At 50.4% G+C, this 22890-nt stretch overlaps 1 protein-coding gene across 2 annotated transcripts in view; it reads left to right on the top strand.

Annotated features, from left to right (window-relative positions):
• mtss1 (MTSS I-BAR domain containing 1) overlaps positions 1-22890 on the top strand; it is a 67450-nt gene that overhangs the window by 11032 nt on the left and 33528 nt on the right. For both annotated transcript variants that reach the window (XM_036530545.1, XM_036530544.1), the window contains exons 2-3: positions 4798-4859; positions 6929-7002. In XM_036530545.1, the coding sequence (XP_036386438.1) occupies positions 4798-4859; positions 6929-7002 (136 nt within the window). The remainder of the gene's footprint in view (positions 1-4797; positions 4860-6928; positions 7003-22890) is intronic.

The raw sequence follows: 22890 nt of genomic DNA, 5'->3' as shown, positions 1-22890 counted from the left end.
ATACAAAAGCTGAATTGCATAGCTGACAGACTCATACCCATTGACATCATACCCATGTTCTTTTGCTCCCTTTGAAATCTTGACTGACACATGGTACATGTTTGAGGTGCATTTTCAATGAACACGTCTCATTAGGGGAGATATGATTTGTTACTGGCTGTCTCTCGCTCTCCCCGGGGCCCTTGTTAGCAGCCACTGTGTGAGTTGTGAGGAGCAAGACCATCTAATGCTATTTCTTAATTATTAATCAAAGAGATTGCACGCAAAAGGCCTGGGGTGGTTTTGTTTATGCTCGAGCTATAGCCTTCAATGAGCCATGCCTCACGTTAATGAAATAACGAACCGCACTAATAGCAAAGCAACGCTGTGGCGGAGATCTACGTGATCGTCCCTGAGTGCAGTTGCCCAACAGGTGAAATTAATCCCCTGAGCAAAGCAAATGGTAGAACCGGCCTCTGTTGGAAAAATACAGCGATGTGAAGGCCCGTGCAGTGGCGGGGGAACTTCAGTGGAGATTTCCTAGCAGTGAGAAAAAACCTGAATCAAGGAACAGAAATCGCGAAAGCAGCGTTGCCATCCCTCATGGGCGGACTGCTCTTCAGCTGTTTACACACAGGAAGACAGCTCCTTTTGTACGAAATCAGCAATGTTCGTTTCCTGCTGATGCGCTCCACTTACAGTAACCTCGTGTTCCCAGGCCTGAGCAGAGGACACGGGTGATCGAAACTACGCACACCCAGGACACAAGGGCGCCTTTCTTCCCCATCATGTGAGCGGTGTTCTCAAGCAATTCGCTTTCACTTATACATGGAATTTTACTGCGGCGTTAAGGGCTAAGGGCTGTCTCTCTCCGAGAGGAGAGCCCGCGGTTCAGCAGCCGCCAGCTCTCTGACCCAGCCGAGTTACTACAGGCTGCCTCGGACCCCTGCGGCCGTTGAGCAGAAGGGCCAGGAGACGTAATGTTCTTTGCTCTTCGCATTACGCATTCGCACCGACCGGCCATGAGACAGCTCAGCTCGGAGCGGGAGGAGGCGTTGGTACGGCGGTCAGCCTGCGCTTACCTGGGCTTTGGGGAATGTGTCTCTGTGGCTCCAGGATTCACACGCTGCTGCTAAACGGTCTGTAGTCCCAGACCCTGCATTTTTACACCTCTTACCACCCAGGCGCTGAGCTGCCAAATGCTCACTCAATTAAAAAGAGCCCAAAGATTTCTTTCACCGATTCTTTTTTTTACCCTTGGAGATGTGGCTACAAATCGGCGCAGATACGAAATTGGCACGAACAAGACACCAGATTGTCATGCCATCGCAAGGAGAGAAAACCACACTCAGATTCATTCTCCTCTCTAAGGATTCAGCTGAGATGCACAACCATAACCAGAGATGGTACGCTAAACAAAATTTGCAATATTTCCAGTGGAACCGAAGCGAAAACTGGAAAAACTAAAATCAAGTCAATTCCTGTTTACGGAGTCTCTTTAATTTTTAGCTCCTGTAAAAAGGTTTTCGCAGGTGCAAAGCTGCCTCCTCTTTAATGAAAGCACATTTGTTTCTGGTGGCACCGGCGTTTCATAACAAACTCTCTCCCTCAAACGAGAAACACGCATTCTGCCAAAAGAACTAAAGGAATCTTTGAGTGCTCTCACATCAGGCCCAGCCAGAATGTTGGAATCGGCCAGATGGCCAATTAAAGGATTGGTAAACAGCCGGTACTTCTCAACCTCTCTTGATCTCCCATAAACTTTAAACAAAAGATTTCCAAGTATGCGGGTGTTGGGAAACCGGTTAGGAGTATTTTGTAATTACTTTCTTTTTTGAATCGCTTGTCACAGTTCTTCGTTACCCGCTCATACATCTCCGTAGTCTTTTTTGGGACAGTAATTGTGAACGTTAGTTTTATATGTGAATTATTCTTGCGGACATAGGAGGGAAGGAGGCAGTACAGTTTGGGAAATAGGTGTGTGATTTTTTTTTTTTGTTTTTTTTTTTTTTGAAATATGTGAAAGTGAAACTGCCTCACTGGTGTTCACTAGTTTTCTCACTGGTGTTCAGTTGGCTGGATGGCAGTTAAGGTATAATCTGACTTATCAGTTTCTCTTTGTGAACTCTGTCGGTAAACACAAGTGAATGGCATGCGACAGGTCAGATGAAGGAAACTAGAAAGCGAGTTGCTGTTTGTCTTGATAGGAAGTTTTTCTGCTCCCGAATGCTGCTCTTTCACATTGCTAGCATCGTGTAAGATCTTCCAGGATCTGTGAGCAGCGGCGGGTCATGGGCTTGTGTGAAGCCCTGCAGAGGTTCTCATCCCATAGTGAAAACTGATGCAGAAGGACGATGGGCAGGAGTGACAGAAATACGGCACTCCGCTGAAGGATGATGAGAGCCTGACGCAGATACGGAACGCTCAAAGGCCTCTCAGCCTAGTGAGGGCCTTGCCAGTCGTTCACCTCAAAGGCTCCTGTTTGCTCTCCTGAAGGTCTCCACCTGCATGGAAATCGGGTCGGCTCAGGCCGCTTGGCCGAGCGCATAAGAGTTGGCTTTGTGTGACCCGAAGCTGCGCGGCCAAGCATCAGAACTGTAGGAAGTCCGTTTAGGCCACAGAAGTAGCCTTTGTGCCTCTTTGCCACTGACCTTGTTTATGGAGACCTCTTGAAGAACACTAGGTTAGGGTTTGAGATTAAGGATAAAAACTGGTCACAGAATTTGTTCAGTCAGTCAGTCAGTCAGTCAGGCAATCAAATGTTATTGCTTGTGCATGTTTTTACAGTTGAGATGGTCACAAAGTGCAGAACATTTAAAACAGTGCACTTTCCAGAGGGAATCAAAAAGAGGAAACCTAGGGCCAATTAGGGGAAAAAAATGGAGAAGTATTCCCTGACCCTGGGATAAGGCAGTTTAGACACTCCTGGAAAATAGCGGAACTGTTAATATTGGGATAACTCATAAAAAGGCATCGATTCATTGCAACAGTTCCATTCTGTAGCCAGTGTGATGGACAGGGGATGGCGTGTTGGCCTCAGGCAGACTGTGAGTGGATTCCCTCCATGTAACAGTACACAATGCAGCAATGGTCCCAACAGTAGCGCTGCAGTGAGGTATGGGAGAAATCCTCTGTGGTTGTGGTTTCAGAAACAAAACAGTGCCTAACATGAGCATTTCACCTGTTCTGAGTCTGTTGGGCTTCTCAATGCCCTGCTGTTAACCTAGAGTCCTCCTTAACGTATAAAAACGGTTACCTCTTATTCCGCTTCTCTTGCGTTGGGCTAGCTGGGTGTGTTCATAAAGACAGTAAGCGCAGCGCGGCTAGCCTGTAGCGCTGTGGAATCTGAAGCCAGCGGTGCGTGGCCAGCCTGAATAATTCAGGGCGGTTATAACTGGTCAACTTTTCAAAACACCCCAATGTCATGTGCCGTTCATTTTCCAGGCTGCATTATTGAGAAGCTGCGTGGCTACTTCACAGGGGTAAACGGAGGGATGCCTGAGGCTGGTCAGATGTCTCACCCGGCCTCCTCATTAGCGCCTTTAGCCCCTCTGGGGTGGCGGCCGTTTCGTCAGGTTTGTGAGGGGGGTGTAAAGATGCGACCGCTGTTAAAGTAGCTGTTTGAAAAGAGGGCAGATCAGTCGTTTACATATTTCTCTTCAGTTTAAATACAGCGGCGCTAAAATGAACATAATCCATGCTGTCAGAATTAAACAGCTGTGCTTTAAATTTTCAACTAAAATACACAAATTGTATGAGAAACATTCTGCCCTTTTGTAAACAGCCTTCCTCAGTGCTCAGCTATCGTGCAATCGAGCAGCTGTTTCAGTCAGTGTTATATGGGAGTAGGATTGAGTCTTAATTGGTATGGAAGGGTAAAGGCCTGGCCCCCCTTACGGGACGGCCCCCGGCGAATCCCCTGCGGGCTGATAACGTCGTTAATTCGGCAGAGGTGTGTGGCTGCGCTTCAGCGGGAGCGGGCCACTCGGATCGCAGATAAGAAGCCGAAACGCGTGAGGCTCATTGTCTGCGCGGTATTACCCGCCCCAGACTTCCTGGTTGCCGGGGCTTGTGTAAACCATCCCCGAGCGATGCGTGTGGGCTCTGACGTCACCAGCACATCTGCGGAAATAAATATTAATTGTATTTATTTTGCAATCTAAGCGGAGTATCATAAGCTTATTTCCCTGAACCCCCGCTACACTTCTGTCTCGTGTGCTGAGCGTCATAAAGATACTTCCCTTCTGGCCTGAGGCAGGTTTCCTGCCAAAGCATCTGTCCATCGTTCCGGGTGTATAAGGTTGCATTAGTTTCTGGATCTCTGTCCGTACCAAGAGATCAGTAAGTTCGAACACTCATCACCACGGTAGAGTTCCCACCTCCTCTTTGTGGAGAACAGAGGTTGTGGTGTTTGCCCGGGTCTCTGGCACTAACACTGTAGCCGGGGTCTTGGTGAATTACCCGGCAGAGTCTCTGGGGAAGGGTGTCCCATCAGAGCCCTCTTTGTGCCCCCTGCGCACACAGCCCCCCCTGTTTAGCGCTTACCGCTGGCGTCCGGGGGGGCCCGTGCGGATCTGAGCCTTCACGCGTGATCAGACCCGCGGACGCGAAAAGCAGGGTACGCCCGTGCCTTTAAGGCGGCTGCCGCGGCGACGGCACACGCACACTCTGCAGAGCTATGATGTAATGCCCGGTAATGTTCTCTAAATCCTCCCATCTCAGCAGATCCGAAAACGTAAGCCCTTCTGTGATTTTTATGACTCTCTCGCCCCTCCCCGAGTAACGCTGTCCATGTGTCTGTGTGTGTTTGCTTTGCAGGCCAGCTATCCAGCCTGGGAAGACTTCGTGACCAAAGGAGTGAAGCTGCAGTCGCAGTTAAGGTAAGAGAGCCGGGGCTCGCCGCCACGTTGCCCCCCCCCCCCACACGCTGCCGCACGGCTCAGCTGCCTCGTCTGGCACCCGCCCCGGACAGGACGCAGGAACGCGGGCGTGCCTCTCTCTGTGTGCTGCATTGATCCTGTACCGCATGAATGAATGTGTTCCTCTGTGCAGTGCTGTATAATGTTGCAGGTGGAGGAAACTGGGTCTGGACTGTTCTGAAAAGACAGCGGTTGCTTTGTGACATCGTAGGTATTACAGCCCACCCGCTGTTACTGTAGTGCCAGCCTTCCAACAAGATGCATTATCGATTCGGTTGCGTGACTGATACTGACCCCCACCCTCCCTGTCTTTAATCCTCATTCTCTGACAGCTTAAACCGTTGACTTGGCCATTTTTTGTAAGACTTTGGTAAATAAGAATAATAATTATTTGTTAAAATGAGTGGACTGAATATGACGCTGAATCATCACATCGGTACGTGTGATAATTATACATTAATATTCTACTGTGCAGATCGTTTTATATCTAGTCTCCCCAGAAGCCAGACAAACACTTACAATGATAAATGTTGCATGAGTTATACAGGTGTTCAAATTTTTTATTTTTTGCTTTGTTGATATTTGTTCTAAGAAAAAATAATAAAGAAGTGGGATTTCCTCTTTTCTAATGACTTCCTTCTCAGATCAGGCTGCATTGTGACGGATAGGTGTGGTAAACACGAACTGTGTCAGCTGGCTCTGCCGTTACGCCCTCTAAAAACTGCAAACCGAGCACAGAGGTCTAACGTTTTCATGGATTCCTCTGCCTGCGATGGCGTTCGTTGGGCTAGGGGGAGGCTGTAAAAGGGTAAGACAGAGTGCACAAGTCTCTGTGCATTCATTGGACCACGGGAAGGTGTAGTGGCAAAAGGATTATCAGTCTGTGACCGTGTTCTTTGGGCCAGGGGCAGGCGTAGCAACGTAGCAAAGATCAGCGTGTTGAGTTTGGCAGCAGTGCCGCCCCTCGTCCCTCTGTAATGGCTCTCCCGTGAGGCCACTCGAGCCGATAATAATCAGAGATTTGGTCCTCGCACAATTAATGCTCACGGCCCAACAGCCTAGTCCGCCAGAGAAGAAAAGCAGCGAATCTGAAAGTGCGGCTGCCTGAAACACTCTACTGGACAGAGGCACAAACCCACCTCCTCTTCCCTGGAGCGGAGGCCTTCTGGCCAAACCGCGAGCGGCTTTGTTATAGGAACATCACCTGGTTCCTCTGCGCTCTCGCATAATCCGGCACTGAAATGATCCCTCCCCGGAATGCCCGATGACTCAACAACGGCCCCATTGACCCTGTCGCATTTGCTTTCCCCGCTGTGATCTGAACACGGGGTTCTGAGCGCCCGGGGTCTGTCGCAACTGCGCAGATCGCCCTCCCTCCGGTCTCCGTGAGGGGAATAAACGTGTGGCCTGGCCTCTGGCTCTCCGGGCAAAGGCTGCATGAGCGCGCGGCACGTGTTAAACTCGGGCCCCGGGCCCCGGGGGTCACGTGAGGCCCGGGGCAGCGTGTTCTTCCTGTGGGTGAGTCCGCGCGGCTAATGAGAGCTGAGGATGATAACGGGGAAGAGGGGCGGCGAGCGGCGGGGAGAGATCGGGCCCGTCTTTTAAAATGGCACGGGAGGCGGGGTTTGCTGTAACCCCTGTGTTTATGTGCTGAGATCATCGGCTGTGACAGTGTGGCTGAGTCAGTCTCACTCCGCGGGATGCTGCGGCGCCCCCCAAACGCCCCCCCCACCCCTTCAACACCCCCACACCCCCACACCCCCCCACCCCTGTACTCCCGCTGTCCTCGTTGGAAAAAATTCACTGGCTCAGGGGGAAAAAAACCCCTCAGGAAGACATAAAAGGAAGACGATGTTCAAGATGAATGGAAAGATTCTTTAGTGAGGCAGCCCGGTTGCAGCTGTTAGAAAGAGGTCTTACCCAGTTACACATGAGCTGCATACTGGAATTCATTTTGTGGACATACGCAGCAGTCATCTTTTACAATTACAGTAACTTTTACGATAACTGACCTTGCCTCTCTCTTTCAGGACCACCATCATTGTCACCAGCTCTTTCCTGGATGCCTTCCAGAAGGTGGCTGATATGGCAACAGGAACCAGAGGTGAGTCCACTGTCTCTCTCTCTCTCTCTCTCTCTCTCTCTCTCTCTCTCTCTCTCTCTCTCTCTCACTCTGTCTCAGCTCGCTTCAGCTGGGCTTGTCATGGATATGCAGCCCGTGGCACATCACACCTTTACCTGTCCAAACGCTGCTCCCTGGCTGCACCCCAGCGCAGCCTGCAGAAACAGCTGTGTGTGGTTTGCGCAGGTTCGGGCGAGACCGAGAGCTTAAGGAGAGAACAAAACCCCTGCGATGCGCAGACGTGCGCTCCTGGCTGCTGCTCGCACAGCCGCAGTGGTTCGCCACAGCGCGGGTCTGCTCACGGGCTTTCCAGCTGCAGCCGCCGCGTCCGTCTGCGCAGTCACGCGTCCTAGACCGCAGAGGCTCCTCTCTGCTCTGGCTCCTGATGTGCCCGACAGAGCCGGGGCGTCTATGCAGGGATTTGAAGGAGAGATGAAAACGAGGGGCAGAAAATCCAGACCCCCCCCCCCCCCCCCCCCCCCCGCCAGCCCGCGGTCTGTCCGTGTGAGACACCGCGCCGCAGTCCGGCCCCTCAGACGAATGGCAGATAAGGACACAACCCCCAGACGCCGCGCAGACAGACACAGCGCAGCCCCCAGGGGGAGGATTCGTGAGTTTGCTCTGAGGGGAAAGACAGTGACGGGGGCCACTTGTTTTTCAGCTCCGAGACTCAACAGAGAAGTCCCATGTGTTTCGGTTCAGGAGCAGTGAAGTAGAGTGCTGACTCTGGTACTGTTACTCCACGCCCAGGGATCGGGTTACACAGATGGATTATTGATGAAACACAGCGGTGCTGAATGGCAGCATGTCATCATATCAATAAAGGGTATTTATTATACGTTGCTATTGTATTCATTTTCAGAGGTGGTGATGTTTATTTGTTGAAACAGTCAGCAGTGTTGTCAGAGTGAGAAGGGGCTATGGTGACATCACTTTCCTGTTTGATTCACGGTAATGCGGTTATCTATTGTAAACTCATTACAGTGTGGAGATACCGAGCGAGGCCCTCTGTCACTGGGTCAGTCCAGGCGCTCGGCCTAACAGAGCACCCAGGTAATAGAATTATAGCGCGGAATCATAACCGCAAAGCAGGCTACGTTTACAGCGTGCACTTTGCACTAATGTGGAGTGAACTGATGTGGATAGACCGCACAGGAGACCCAGAGTCACCGGGGTTATACATTATCCACTGGCTCAACACGGGAGCCTGTGAGTGCAGCTTCATTTTAGCAGGGGGATAGTATTACATACGCGGACTCCGGGTTGCTCTCGAATGGAAACGGGAGCTCTCATTGTCTATTGTTTCTGTTGAGATAAGCAGGACCGCCGACTTCGTATACGTCTCTCCCAACTACAGAAGCGGCAGCAGCAGTGAATGGTTTCCCTGTGAGTGGAGTTACCCAGTGGAGTTTTTTCAGTGCTTTCAGAGCTTTGGTTTCTGCAATACCTAAAAGGCAGGTTTGGAGGTCCTGGCTAGCGCCTGACCTAGCGTCCTGGATCTGCTTGCCCCTGCAGTGGAGAGTTGTCTCCCACGGGTCACTCCGGACGGGGAGGACGGCCTGCAGTTTGTGCAGTGATTCCTGCTGTGGTCCCATCAGAATGGCCTGTCTGTCACTCCCCCCCCCCCCCCCTCAGGGGAATGCCCTGGCACACAGTGTGCCACCTCCCGCTGAGGACGCGCTCCTGACCTTTGAGCTTGGAACCCAGCGTCCCGCGAGCCACCTCTGGAGACGCCCCCATCCCCGCCCCCCCCCCCCGCAGCTTCCGCGGGGGCACCGAGTTTGCTCGGGGAGAGTACACAGAGCAGGGCCTGCCGCCAAACCTGTTCGGGCCGGACAGTGTGTCAACACACACGCGCCAGGTTAGACACACAGCCCTGGGGGGTGATCGGAAAGCCAGACCTGCAGTAGCGTGCAAATCAAGAAAGTCTGGCACAGTTACAGGCTGACACTTGTTTTTCAAGCGACAGTTCCTCTGGTAATATGCTAAGTGGGTCATTTAAATGCGGTAGACTCAGTGTGAGAGTCACCTTTAAAATAATGACCTCCTAAATGATTGTTTTCATCTTAAAATGTTCAGACCGGTACGTTTATTAAATCCCATGATTTGCCACTGGAATCCACAAACAAAAAAAAAAAATTGCCCATTCCACGCTGTAGCCCTGTGGCAGTGTAGTTAAAAGAAAGAAGAAAGGCCTAAACTTGCTCTGTCACGCCATGCCATTTAAACAACTTGGAAGACAAAGTGAAAAGACAAACCCGAGTTAATAGCTTGTGTGCAACCGTCAGGTATCAGGCCTGGAGGTGCCTTTAATTTCCTGCTGTTTTTTTTTCCCCCTCCGATTAAACCAAGTGAATCCTCATGCAAGCTGATGCGTGGGGCTGGCTGAGGCATTTGCATGTCAGGGCTGACTAATTGAGAGCACATTGGCGTTTCTTTAAAAAAAACTGCACTCCGTATTGTAATCCACCTTCCTCTTTCCCCGCTGCCATCGCTGGGTTCTGCCTCCGCGGGCGGGAGAGCTGGGTTTAGCGCTCTTATCTGCTCTCGTCTGTGTTCCCTGCAGAGGAGACTGTGTCCTCACACTGGCAGGGGGGAGAAAAGGGAGCACAGAACGCTCCGGTAGGGCATGGGTGCCGTTAAAGCGGAGGCTGATCTCCCTCTCTCTCTCTCTCTCCTTCTCTCCCTCTCTGTCTCACATACACACAGTAGCTCCTTGTTTAGTTTTACATCTCAAGTAGCATTCTGCCTCTTCCAAGCGGCTCTCCGTAGCAGTGATGCAGCTCTCCATGGCTGGTGGGGCTATTCGTTCGGGGGGGGCGGAAAACTCGGGGGCCCTGGAGCCTGGTGGCCCAGACTTCCACCCTGAAGCTAGCAGGTGGGCTGGAGGTGGAAGCCCCTGTGGGTGGAGTGTGTGTGTGGGCGCACGTCGGGTCACCAGTTCAGCCGACGTTATGAAAAGGAGAACAGCGTTGGTCAGCCCGGCCGCAGGTGCTGCTGTTCCCACTCCTGCAGCTCTGGAAGTGGCTCCCGTCAGACGCTGTAAAGAGCCGTATTCCAGGGGCGGATAAGACCACATCCACAGCATCGGAAACTCTTCCATGGATCACACTGAACGGCGCTGTCAGCATTATCTGATCACATGACGTCCACCAGGGCTTGACCAATCAGTGCTATCGATCCAGCCTGGGGAAGGTGGTATTATGGAGAAAACTCATTTCCGGTCCTATCATGGAAATGGTGGAAAGGTTTGCTTGGTGGCCATCTTGGCTCCCCGATGCGCTCACCTTTCCCCACCTCCTTTAACTTGGCATACCTCGCTTTTGGGTCATTTACATTACATTACGTTACATTCATTTGGCAGATTCTCTTATCCAGAGCGACTTCCAGCTGAAAAGAACAGAAGTGTATCCCTTCGAACTGAATCAGCAACAGTGTCAGACCAGGCTAACAACACTCCCAAACCAGTGCGTGTGAGCGTAACACCATTCAAGCCCTACCACAGGTTAACTTGTGCTAACCTGAATAGGCAGCCTAGAAAGTATGGGAAGCCAAGTACACACACTACCGTACGTCACAGTCACTAGGTCACAGAATCCAAAACACATTGCGATGCTGCACGTAAAATAAACCACAAGTAATACAAGTAGCAGGTGTTAGGGGGTGGGGACTGAGGCGGAACCCAGATGCGGTCTGAAGAGGTGGGTCTTCGGCCTGTGTGTCGGAAGATCACGCTGCTTTGCTGGGAAGCCTTCAGAGGGCCCTGTAATTACGGCTGTGCATCCCGCGTGCTCTGAGGCACACGGGGCTCTGATGTATGATTCAGCAGCGGGAGATCAGTGGCACTGATTCCCCCACAGTCCCAGCGGGCTCAGCGTAGCGTAGCGTGGCTTAACGGGGAAGGGCCTGTCTCATCCAGCGACCGCAGCCGCTTCTAAAACGCCAGACACAGCACGGCCCCGCGGCCCGGCCCCCTTCCTTCCCCCTTCCTGCCCGTCCCGGCAGCCGCTCGGTCACTCCACTCCGCCCTTAACCCTGTGACTCGGCGGCTGGGGAAGTTCCCTCTGGGGATTTGGTCACGCACACACACTGCGGAATGCGCTCCACTGTCTCATGACAAAAGCACATTAGTCAGGTGGGGTTTTTTATCCATAGAAATGTTCTGTTATTGTTTAAACTGACTTGACTTGACTATATCTTTACGTCTTTCTACATCTATTTCATAATGTTGATGTATTAATATGCAGTGTAGCATAGTGGTCGAAGGAGCAGGGCCAATAACTGAAAGGTTGCTGGTTTGATTCCCCGTTGGGGCACTGCTGCTGTACCGTTGGGCAATGTACTTAACCCACAATTGCCTCAGTAAATATCATGCTGTATAAATGGAAAACATGTAAAACTGTCACCTGTGTAAGTCTCTCTGGATAAGAGCGTCTGCTAAATGACAACAATGTAATGTAATGTATTTGAGCCCGTTAGTTTGGGTAAGCAGCTTGTCCATCACTGGGCCTTTATAGCTGCGGCAGCAGGAAAGCAGACGCAGTCTTAGGTCCGATTTGGCAAAGGAAGTGGCCTTTATTGTCCGGCTATAATTAACGCAAATCCACTTCCTGTCAATCTGATACCCAGGTTTACAGCTGCAGTGGAGATGAGATACAAACTACCATATGCGTCTGGCCAAGCAGCGATTTATGGGGTCCGAAGTCTTTAAGTCTGAGGAGACGCAGGGATCCTTTGTGTAGGTGTAGACTTATTCTTGCGTGCATGTTAAACAGACCATCCACAGAGGAACCACTGTGTTTATAACCGTGATATTAAAGATCATGCTTTATGCTCCACCCTGTTCGTGTTGTAGGAACCACCACAGCCCAGTGCTATAAGCAGCAGTTTTGCGCGGTTCCACTCAAAAAGTTTGACAGTCTTTTCTTTCTTTATTTTTCCCATTTTCCACGTTTTAGAATGATAGTAAAGACATCAGAAGTATGAAACGACACGAATGGAATTATGCAGTGACCAAAAGAGTGTTAGAAACAAATTAAAAATATCTTATATTTTAGATTCTTCAAAAAAGCCACAAAATATATTTTTAAATTAAATTTTTTGGAAAGAAATGCATACATAGGCATCAACTTCACATATTTGTCTAAGAAGAAAAATTCAAGCATTTAAATGTAAGTCTTTAGATCAAAATGTCTTTGAGTGCGTGTTTCCTGTTATTTTAATCGGGTGTGTCCGTACTGACTGGTGCTGTGTGAGATGGCATTACTCTCCGAGCGCTTGAGCCCGGTGTGGGCTGTGAATTCCAACGCCCGTGTTTCAGTGAGGGCGAAGGCAGTAACGTGGTCATTTTCCTCCTGCATCTGTCTGGGGCGGGCCTGCACGGGCAGCTGACAGCTTGTAACCCCTTCCCCCTCCTCTCAGCTGTCCCGAGATGGGAGAGGGGAGGACAGATTGGCCTCTCTGAGAGCCAGCTGTCCCCCCTGACTGGGATCCCCCAACAGCAGACACCACTGGACACATTCCAGACATGGGGGGGATTATGGGAGGGGAGCAAGGTTGGGGCAGTCGTGCCCGCTGGGGTGTGGTGCGGGACGAAGCCCATTGGGCCGTGTACGTGTGTGTGTGTGTGTGTGTGTGTGTGTGTGTTTGTGTGTGTGTGTTTGTGTGTGTGTGTGTGTGTGTGTGTGTGTGTGTGTGTGTGTGTGTGTGTGTGTGTGTGTGAGAGAGTGAGACAGTGCCGTGTGCGCGTGTGTGCGTGCGCGCGTGTGTGTGTGTGTGTGTGACACCGCCAGGCCCTCCAGCTCAGCGCACTGAGGCATGGCTTCGAACAGCTGCCCCGGGAGCACTGACCTTTCTGCTCGGCTGAGAAATCCATTCCCCCCAAAACCCAGACTCTGCGGAGCTGCCATAGCCATGCACCAAACCTACTGTACACAGCCATTCCTGCTGCTGCCCCATAATGCATCTCACAGCTTTGTCTTTACTGGCCACGTTGTTTTTACACCGTGTGGTAATTCCAGCCCGGCCTTCTCTCCCCCTGTTTGTCTGCTGGGGATCTTCCACAGATAGCAGGGCGTGGTCCTTTTTCTGTCTGCCCCGAAGGATGTTCTACTTTTAATAGTGTGACTATTGTTTTGTTTGTTTTTTTTTCCCTGTTCTATTTTTACCAGTCTTTCTGCTTGTAGATGTCACAAGTTAAACTCCTCCATCCAGCTAATGCCTGCTGTTGTAATGTGAAACGTTACAGTGTAACACAGCCATAATGCAGCATGTTCTGCTCCACAGAACTACACTCCAGATTGATGATCTGGCAGAAGAAGGGAATTTACGTTAACGCAGCTGAGCAGTGTAAAAACAACTTGGCGCTGAATGTGGCAGCGCTTCGTACTCTGAGAGCATCCCTTCCTGGTGCTGTGTACAAGCGTAAAAACCCGCTGCTCCTGGTTCTTTTTCGGATTTGTCAAGACAGAGTGGAGAAATAACACGAACGGGGGAATGAACAAATGTAAGCCCGGGCTTTTGGCAAGCAGGAGCCTGGGGAAAGACCCCCCCACTCACTCCAGTTATCCATCTCGCTCAAGTGCCGCTGACAGCCCACGTCAAAACAGGCGATCGTTTTCTGCCAGCGTTTCCCCCCCGTAGGCTCGGTTAGGGTCTGCGGGGGAAATTCTTGTTTGGAAACCAGGAGCCCCTTCTCCTCTCTCCGTTACCAGCAGGCCGTGTGTAGTGGATCCGAAAGCGCTGCATTCCCGCTTAGGTTTCGATGGGCACTTACAAGCTTTGGGGGCATGTTTCTGAGTGACAGGGAGGTGTCAGTTTACCTGGGTGTAACGTGGCCTTTCACAACACCGTCACTGAGAAACCTGATTCAGGTCACGTCAGAGCTACACCTGTCTTAGAGGAAGATGGACTGGTGTTATGTGCTTATGTACATACAGTGTGATCAGAGTTCTTTTTTTGCATTTAATTCTAGCATAGAGAAGGACTTGGTGGGGGGGGCACTGTTTTTATATCGGGAGATTTAGGTCATCTTTTATGTGCTTATCTTGATGAAGGCGGAGAGAAGATTAAAGTAGTCTCTGTGAGAGCTGAAGTGAGAGAGAGAGCTGCTGTCTTGTGTGTGTCAGGCATGGCTCTTTCCCTGTATGCCTGGTTGCTATGGGGCTTGTGGTTTGCTGTGACGTAATTCCTTTGGTGCGCCTGGTCCTGCTTTTAGCATCTTTTCTGGAATAGAAAGAGCATAGAGCGAGGGTAAGGCCTGAGGGGATGGCGTGCGGAGCGTGTGAGCCAGTTTTGCCCTGCTTATATGGGATGACTTTTGGCTCCCCCTGAATCATAGAGCCCTGCACGCTTCCCAACAAGGCCAAAACTCACTGTGGGCTCCGGTGACTGGGAAGGTGAACTGCGTAGATTAGGCTGCCACACTGTGTGACTGAAGTCAGTGGCTTCACGCTTGTCCTCAGTACTTTTTGGCTGTTTGAAGCGCTCGTATGGGGATCGCTTCTTAGCACCTCATTTTACACACATTTTACGGAAAGCGTCTCATGTTAGGATTTTCGTCAAGATGTCCTTTCATGGCCAGGAGTTCACAAAGGCAGCAATTGGTCATTTGTCACCATTGTCATGCTGACTGACCCAAAGCGTCCCGACGCTGACTCGTGATGCCCAGATTTCACCCCAAGGTTAAAAAACAGCAGCAATGAGGGGCCATGACGGTTATACTGGGCCGTGTAAGCTAGCCATCAGAGGCCAGGAGCGCTGCTGTCATACCGCACAGCATACTGCATGACGGCCCTGAAACCCTCAGCATCTCTCCTGCGAGAGGGTGCGATTAGCACCAAACCAGCTAATAGGATCAGCTCACACTGGGGTTTAAGAAACTGAAGTGTGGAGGAGTGAAGTTAAGCGCTTTGGGCTGTCTCGGAGGAGCGCAGGAGCAGACAGCAGTATGACGTGCAGATCACTACAGTGTGACAGCAGGGTTGTACATGACGCTAGACATTACAGACTTTACAGAAGCTGGACTCAACCGAAAGGTTGCTGGTTTGATTCCCAGCTGGGGCATTGCTGTTGTACCTTTGGGCAAGGTACTTGACCCAAAATTGCCTCTGTAAACATCCAGCTGTATAAATGGATACAATTGTACCGTGTGTAAGTTGCTCTGGATTAGAACGTCTGGTAAATGTCAAATATGTAATGTAGTGGATTCAAACCAACAACCTTCCGGTCGCAAGTGTAACTCCATCAGCTGTTCGCCCTGCTGCCTCCTGTGTCCCAGAATAAAGCACAGCCCAGTACCCCCCCCCCCCCCCCCCCCCCCAGCGCTGGTGCGGAGGTGTCTGGGTAAACTGAGTAGGTGTGAACACTACACAGCCCTTGTAGTGGGAAACACTGGCTGCCTTTGTGCCACTGTGAGTGCTGGGCGCCTGTTTGTTCTGTGGGCTGTTAGGGGTTGAAAGGACAAGGACACATCACTTCGGCCGCAGCGTCAGACAGAGAGCGAAGGCTGGCTGTCAGACCCAGGCTAATAACACTCCCGGACCAGTGAGTATGAGTATGAGCAGAACGCTATTCAAGCCTTACCGCAAGTTAAAGTGACTACCTGGCTACCTGACCAGACAGCCTAGAAAGTAAGGGAAGCAAAGTGCGCACAGTATCATACATCACAGTCGCTAGATCACTTTGGCCGTAGTGTCACACAGAGAGAGCGAAGGCTGGTGGCGTAGCTCTGTGGAGGGGGAGGGGCCTGTGGCCCGCGGCTCCCGGGTTTGGATCACACCTGCGGGGAGGTGAAAGCGGAGGCGACAGACGCTGAGAGGTAATTAAGGAACGCAGCGAGGAATCGGCTGGGAAACCGAGAAACTGATTCACAACCGTTAAACAGAGGGTTGTTTCCGACAGTCGCTCCCCCCCCCCCCCCCCGTCAGGTGCATGTTTCACGGCTCATCTCACGATTGCAGGAGGTGAACCCGGCCCGTGGTGGTGAACGAAAGACCCGTCCGCCTCCGCTTTGTCCCGCTTGATTCATCCCTCTCGTGGTTTGCCTCTCCGTTTGTGTTTTTGGAGCGGTGATGTCACCCTGTGAGATCGTGCGCCGTTGATCAGCACGACGGCATTACTCAGTGATTCTGCTCTGACACATCGGCCTGGTGACGGAATGGCTGTCGGGGCTGCTCAGATGATCCAGACGCTTGCAGCGGCCCAGGTGACGGCGGCGAGCCGTGCGTCAGTCAGACGGAAGGAGCGGGGATGTGGGCTGTGAGACCCGGAGCGCCAGTGGGAAGCGTTTGGCTGGAGCCACTGGAAAACACCTTATACTGAGGCAGTTGTTGTCCAGCACAGACGCGTTTGTGCGTGCGCGTGTGTGTGGGTATGTGGAGGTGTGTGTGTGCGTGTGTGTGTGCGTGTGTGCGTGTGCGTGCGTGCATGTGTGTGTGCGGGGGTATGTGGGGGTTAGTGTGTGTGCGCGTGTGCGTGTGTGTGTGAGTGCCCGTGTTTATGCGTATGCGCGTCTTATCCCCATTTGGGAGCTCTCATGGTGGGGTCTTGCCTTTCATGTCCTGTCCAAAATCATTATGTGTGGCCTGTGGTGAAACATGATCGTATGGAAAGTGTGGAGAGAACCTTATGGATGGTGAGGGAGTGGAGAGATTGCACTGCAGAGGCAGTGCTGTGTGAATATGAATGTGAATGTGTCTGTGTCGTCTCTGTCGGAGTGTGGAGGCGGGGCTGTTATGGCTGCTGTGTGCCGCGGTCCTGAGATTCGGCAGCGGCCGTCGAGCTGCTTCCTCACCCTGCGCCCTGGAGAAGAACCATGTGGAGTCTGTTTTCTGCCTGTGTCTGGGAGGAAAAGCCGAGGAAGGGGGGGTGGGGGTCCTCTGTCCTCTGTGGGAACTCTGGGAAGGAAACGTGACGCACTCTCTTTTCAAAAGATGCACGCACGGGGGACTTTGAGGAAACCAGGCCGGGGGTCTGCTTTTGGAGCGCCCTTCTCTCTCCCCCCCGCGTGGCGTCTGAGCTTGTGTTTGGGAGGCGCTGGACGGTTCTGGAGGAGCCGAGGCCAACGCCGCTGTGTCATGTGACACAGGGTTATAAAAGGCACCCGGAGAGGAAGTTTTTCCCTAAAACGGAGCTGATCCAAGCTTCCCAGCCTATGTGGTTGGCCGTGTTCGGTGACCCCCATCCGAACTCTCCCTGCACGGCTGCCAGAGTGTCGGAGCTGCCCTTTCTGTGAGCCAGCACCTGTATGCTTCACAGACACAACAGCTAGCCCTGCTATTTTAAAATACATTATTTGCACTCTCTTATCCAGTGCGAATTACATGGGTTAGGTAGGTTACAATTTTTACATGTTATACATTTATACAGCTGGGCATTTACTGAGGCAATTCTGGGTTATGTACCTTGCACAAGGGTACAGCTGTAGTGCCCGAGTGGGGAATCGAACTGGCAACCTTTTCGAGCCCTGCTCCGTACCACTATGCTATACTGCTGCTCCACGTCCCACTGCGGTCCCACCCTCCCTGGGGACCGCACCTCCGTCGCGGGGCTCCAATGCAGCACGCCTGTCGATGTCATGCCAGCATGAGCGGGACAGCGTGTTCCCGTCCCCTCTGAGCGGCGGCGGGCGCTTACCTCAGGCTGTGACAGAAGCCACAGAGACCGCGTGACGGACATTAACCCCTTACAGGCAGCGTCTGTTTCTGTGCGATCATTAAGCAGGCGATGGAGCATCCGAATAGGACGATCTCCAACACGTTTCAGCTGACAGACAGACTACAATACATAGTGTAGTATATTCCATGAGCTGCCCTACTGAATGTCACCTGGCTCTACTGTGACAGCACTGGTGGTTGGAGGCCTGGCGGCAGTAGAGGGTGTGAACAGTGAAATTAGGGAGTGGGAGAGCTTGCCGAGCTGTTTTTGTGTCACAGAACTGTGAGGTAAATGGGGGATAAATTTAGTTCTTGATGCTTGATCCTTCCTTCAAGTTATTATAGACAGACAGACAGGCAGACTCCCCACTGCCCTGTACCCCCGATTCCTGCCCTTTTCACAGAAGCTCGTTCCCTCCGTTTCGGTCTTCCTCTGTCCTGGGACGTGGGCCTGCGAGGCCGGGCCCTGTCCCGGTTCCTGCGAGGCCGGGCCCTGTCCCGGTTCCTGCGAGGCCGGGCCCTGTCCCGGTTCCTGCGAGGCCGGGCCCTGTCCCGGTTCCTCCGAGGCCGGCCCTGTCCCGGTTCCTGCAGCATGTGCCTCCGAGCAGGCCTGTCCCGGTTCACTTTTGCTGGAGCTGGACTGGCCTTGCCTTGCCTGTGGCCTTCCCGCAGCCCGGTCTAAATTCCCTCACAGCAGGAGTCAACACCTACTTTGCTGCTCTAATCGGATATCACCGTTCTGTGTGTGTGTGTGCGTGCACGCGTGCACGCGTCTGTCTGTCTGTCTGTCCATCCATGTCCCTTAACGTCAGCTGGTATGTACTGCACTTCTCTGTGATAAGCATATAGAGCTTGCGTTAATAATATGGTGTTCACACCCCAGCACAAGGAAGACCAGCACAAGCAGCAAAGAGAGGGGGGGATTTAAGCAGCTGAAGCCACCACCTCCATGACACATGCAACTCATTTCTCAGTATTCCCCACATTGAACAAAAGCATTGCATGCCGTTCTGTCACTATAGCTGCACAGGTGTGAACTCGTTCATACTTTCGTTGCACTTAACTCATATCCTCCTACTAATTACCACAGTGTCAGTTAACCTCTGCTCCGCTCTGTCAGCCAACCGGTTTGAGACGGCTCCCAAACACAAAAGAACGTGCTGATCAAACGGAAAGGTATGTTTTTCAGCTGTGCATTTGACATTCATCAGCTGCATATTATACGAGTCAAAGTCAATAGCTTTGCCATCTTGGAGGTTTTTACAAAGTGTTTAATTCCCTTCTTTCCCTTTGAGATACGAAGCTCTGGCGTTCTGCCACATCAGAGTGGTTATTAAAGGATTCATCTCATGTATCGCTGTTTTCTGTCTTTAAATATCCCTTCCATTTAATTGATTAAATGCAGTGAAGTTAAAGCCTCTGTGCACCAGCCAGACGGCCCCCGACAAGCCAGAACTGGTGATTCTTTGGGCTAAAAATGACTGTCACAGCACACGCCCTAGTGCTGGTTTGGTGAAACATGATGGCTAGCTGTGTAGTAAGCATGGCACATAACAAATACATATCACAAAGATAGCTAGCTATCTGTAGGTTACAACAAACACAGAAAAATGTATTTTAACAAGGGTAAACATAGCTAATTTGTTTACTCTGGCTGGCTAATGTGCTTATACAGGAATGTTGCAACACTACATCATCCCCACAAAACAAGTGAATGTCTAATGCAAGTTACAACCGAGCTAACAAATTACATTTGCACCGTGACTCACTCCTCCATTTTGATTTTCCTTTGCAGTGTGCAGTGTAAGCGCTTCTTTGAGGCCTGCTAGCCATCTTAACCTCTCATCAGAGACATGCAAGCTTTCAGTATACAGTGAATGGACTTTTACATGACATTCTAAACATGTGCATTGAGCTGCGATAGTACAAACAGTGTAAATTTATAGTCATTGAGATGATAGTTTGTTAAAAGCGTCACACAGAGTAATACAGATGGCTCAGAATACCTGGCAAAATGTCAATTTCTCAAGTGCCTCAGGTGCTCTCACTTTGACAGCTTGATTGACAACTTGCTTCTGTCTAATGCCATGGTTTCGGTTCCTAGTAACTTAGAAAATATATAGACATGATCTACAGCTAAAATACAACACCATTCCCCCTTTCTCTCTCTCTCCTTTCAGATCATCTTTTGAAGCAGTTCAGGCAAAATACCAACAGCCTTGGCCTTAAATTCCGGAGATCAAAATGTAACAATTGAAAGAGGATCAAAAATCCATCCGCGTCGCTTTCGAGACCATTAAGCCCTCGGTGCTGTACGTCAATCAATTATGTTAAGTGAGCAGCATTTCGGCTCATTAATTCGTCTGTCTACTTGACTTGCCGTGTCTGGAAATGTCAAGTGCGCTCTGCGATCCTGTATTGGGCGCGAGTGTTTCTGTGGATAGAGGCATTAACGGTCTGTGGAGAGGGGAGTACAGTAGAGGGGGGGTGGGGGGGGGGGGGGGGGAAGAGAACCGCTGGCTGAAAAACAGGAAGAGACACACGTGCACCTCTGGGGCAGACTTGCGCCTCCCGCCAGACACCCAACACAGGAAGCTGTGAGTCTGAGCTGATGAGGTTTGCTCCTTACAGCACACACGCGCACACACACACACACACACACACACACACACACACACACACACACACCGGCAGGCTGTCCACACGGCACAGCTGTGCACACGCACAGACACAAGACAGACACACACGTGCAGATAGATGACACGCACACACAAGAAACGGTAACAGTGAGAACGGTCTTGTAAAATGTGACCTGTTGAAAATGTGTGCCTAATTCTTATTTGAAATTCAAGCTATTGCCATTGCTCAGCAGATGAATACAGAAGCCTTCAGAAACATTATTCCATGGACCCAGGAAGAGGGCAGTATTTAGTAACTGAATGTGCCGTAAATATTCCTAAACCCCCAAGTATTTTGCAGGTTTATTTCTATACATAGTGGACGTCCAGTAACCTTATTATTACTTCCATGTCCTTTACAAATAGCTTGCTGTGCCACATAGACCAGTGGCGTTCAGCTTCAGAATATACCCTGTGTGATGCCACAGCTGTAATCTCTTGCTCTCTGTGAAAGAGAATTTCCCTGCCATTTTACCATATTTAGCTTCTGTAGCAGGCTTGACATCATCATTGGTGGCTGAAATATTGGTTATTAGTAATGATCATAATAATAGCATTTTTGTAGCACCTTTCAAAGATCTCAGCATGATTTACAATGAAGGAGGCGCGAGTCATCTCAGCCACCACTGATGTGTAGCACCCACTCGGGTGGTGCGTGGCAGCCATTTTGCGACAGAATGCTCACCATGCATCTGAGATGTATACCATCTGAGATGGAGAGGGGGACGGGATCTATTTAGCTAGTTAAACTGGGAGATTATTAGATGACCAGATTGAAAGAGCCTGATTGGGAATTTGGCCAGGCCATGTCTAACCCACTGCTCTTTGCACTGATTGCCACAGGGTCTGAAATAATTGCAGTGTATCAGGAACTCAGTTCAGTGGCCCTTCTGATAGATGGTGGTATCTTAGTGGGGTAGGTCTTAGCTTGGTGGTGACAGAGAGAGTTAATTATGCTCGTATCTGAGGACTTTCCATGTATAGTTAATCCCGTTAAGTGGAATAGCTCTATAAATATTAGGTTCCTGAGTGGAAGTGAAATCTATGCTTCTGTTTGGAAAACCTTCCTCAGAGTAAAATCATTTTTTGGTGTTATGGATTTGTTTAATAACCTGTTACAGCCACTGATTTCAGAACTATACACTTCCACGCCACGCAGATTAAGAAGTAATGTTCCTGACATCACATCCACCCTGAAACTGTAGTGTGTGGCTGGAGTCATCTCACATGACCAGCCATTCCAGAGGGAAAGCTAACGGGTGACCACTGATGCGCATTTTATTAATTTATAAAAACAAAACTGTGCTCCTGACCTAGGAATCTCTTCAGAACAGATTGCTCCACACTGGCTGCGTTGTGTATTCCTAGTCCTGTCATATAATGTAGTTCGAAGCTGGCAGAAGAGCATTCACTGCTACTCCGTCTTGTTTTGGGCTGAATGCATCGGTTAAAAACAAACGTCTGCATGAGACAGAAGCATTTGAACTTTACGAAATGGTCAGCTTCTTTTTGCTGGAAGTTCTCCTTAAAGCCTCGCCACTGAAAGACATAGAAGAACATTTGAGGCAGCTTGTGAATGCAGCATTTCATAAGCGAGGCATCTGATATTTTGCGACCACAGAGCACATTTTCCTATCCTGAGCCCAGTCATAATGTGGTCATTGACAGCAAAAGCTAGACTCACTGGAATGGCTAGAGGGAGGGTGTTGGTGTCGGGGGGGGTTGGGGGGGGGGGGGGGGGGGGGGGGCGGCAGTCTGCTCTTCCAAACGGTTTTTCCTACCAAGACTGTGGCTTTCTTTAACGAGACCTGTGAGGCGGGGAAGCATCCCTTCTCACAGAGGATGACAGAATGTAGCTTTTTCATCTGTCTTTTTAAGGAAAGACTACAGGAAAAAAAAAAAACTGCCAGCAGAGTCCCGTTTTTTATATAGTTCACTTCCTGTGTTGGGAGCACAGCCTGTTTCTTGATAGTCTGGTATTTTGACAAATCTACGAGAACCATTTTCTGTTATTCTAATATAACAGTGATAAAAGCCAAAAAGGGGCTGTTACTCACTCTTAGGGCACTGATACAGCTGTGGACTCGGCAGCCATTGGAACAGACAGACCAGCCTCGAGCAGAAAATAAGCAGGGCTCTTTGACCTGGTTTACATCCGAATGACCAATTGATCTTGTTTAATTTCATTGAGAGGATCGATAGTGAATGTATAACATGTTTTGAAGGGACAAGCCGAAGTATCTTAGCAGTACAGGTCTTCCATAGATATTTGGAGACTATACTACATGCATGTAGTTTAACAAACCTTCTCACAACAGCTTGAAAGACAGAGAATGGTCGCTGATGTAAGCGAACTTTCAGATGGAGAGCAGGGCTATGGCCATTTACCCTACAGATACAGTTGAATATTTTGATTTATTTGTTTTACAGTATTACTGTTTTTGTGAACTCTGTGTAAGCCTAGATGCTTTCCATTCAGTGTGTACACTTTATTGTTCACTAACGATGATGATTATGCTACTTATTGAAGACAATGC

The sequence above is a fragment of the Megalops cyprinoides genome, chromosome 6 (genome assembly GCF_013368585.1).
Source record: "Megalops cyprinoides isolate fMegCyp1 chromosome 6, fMegCyp1.pri, whole genome shotgun sequence".
In the NCBI taxonomy this organism is placed as follows: Eukaryota; Metazoa; Chordata; class Actinopteri; order Elopiformes; family Megalopidae; genus Megalops; species Megalops cyprinoides.
The sequence above is the reverse complement of the archived record's forward strand: the minus strand, read 5'-3'. Positions and strand labels throughout refer to the sequence as shown.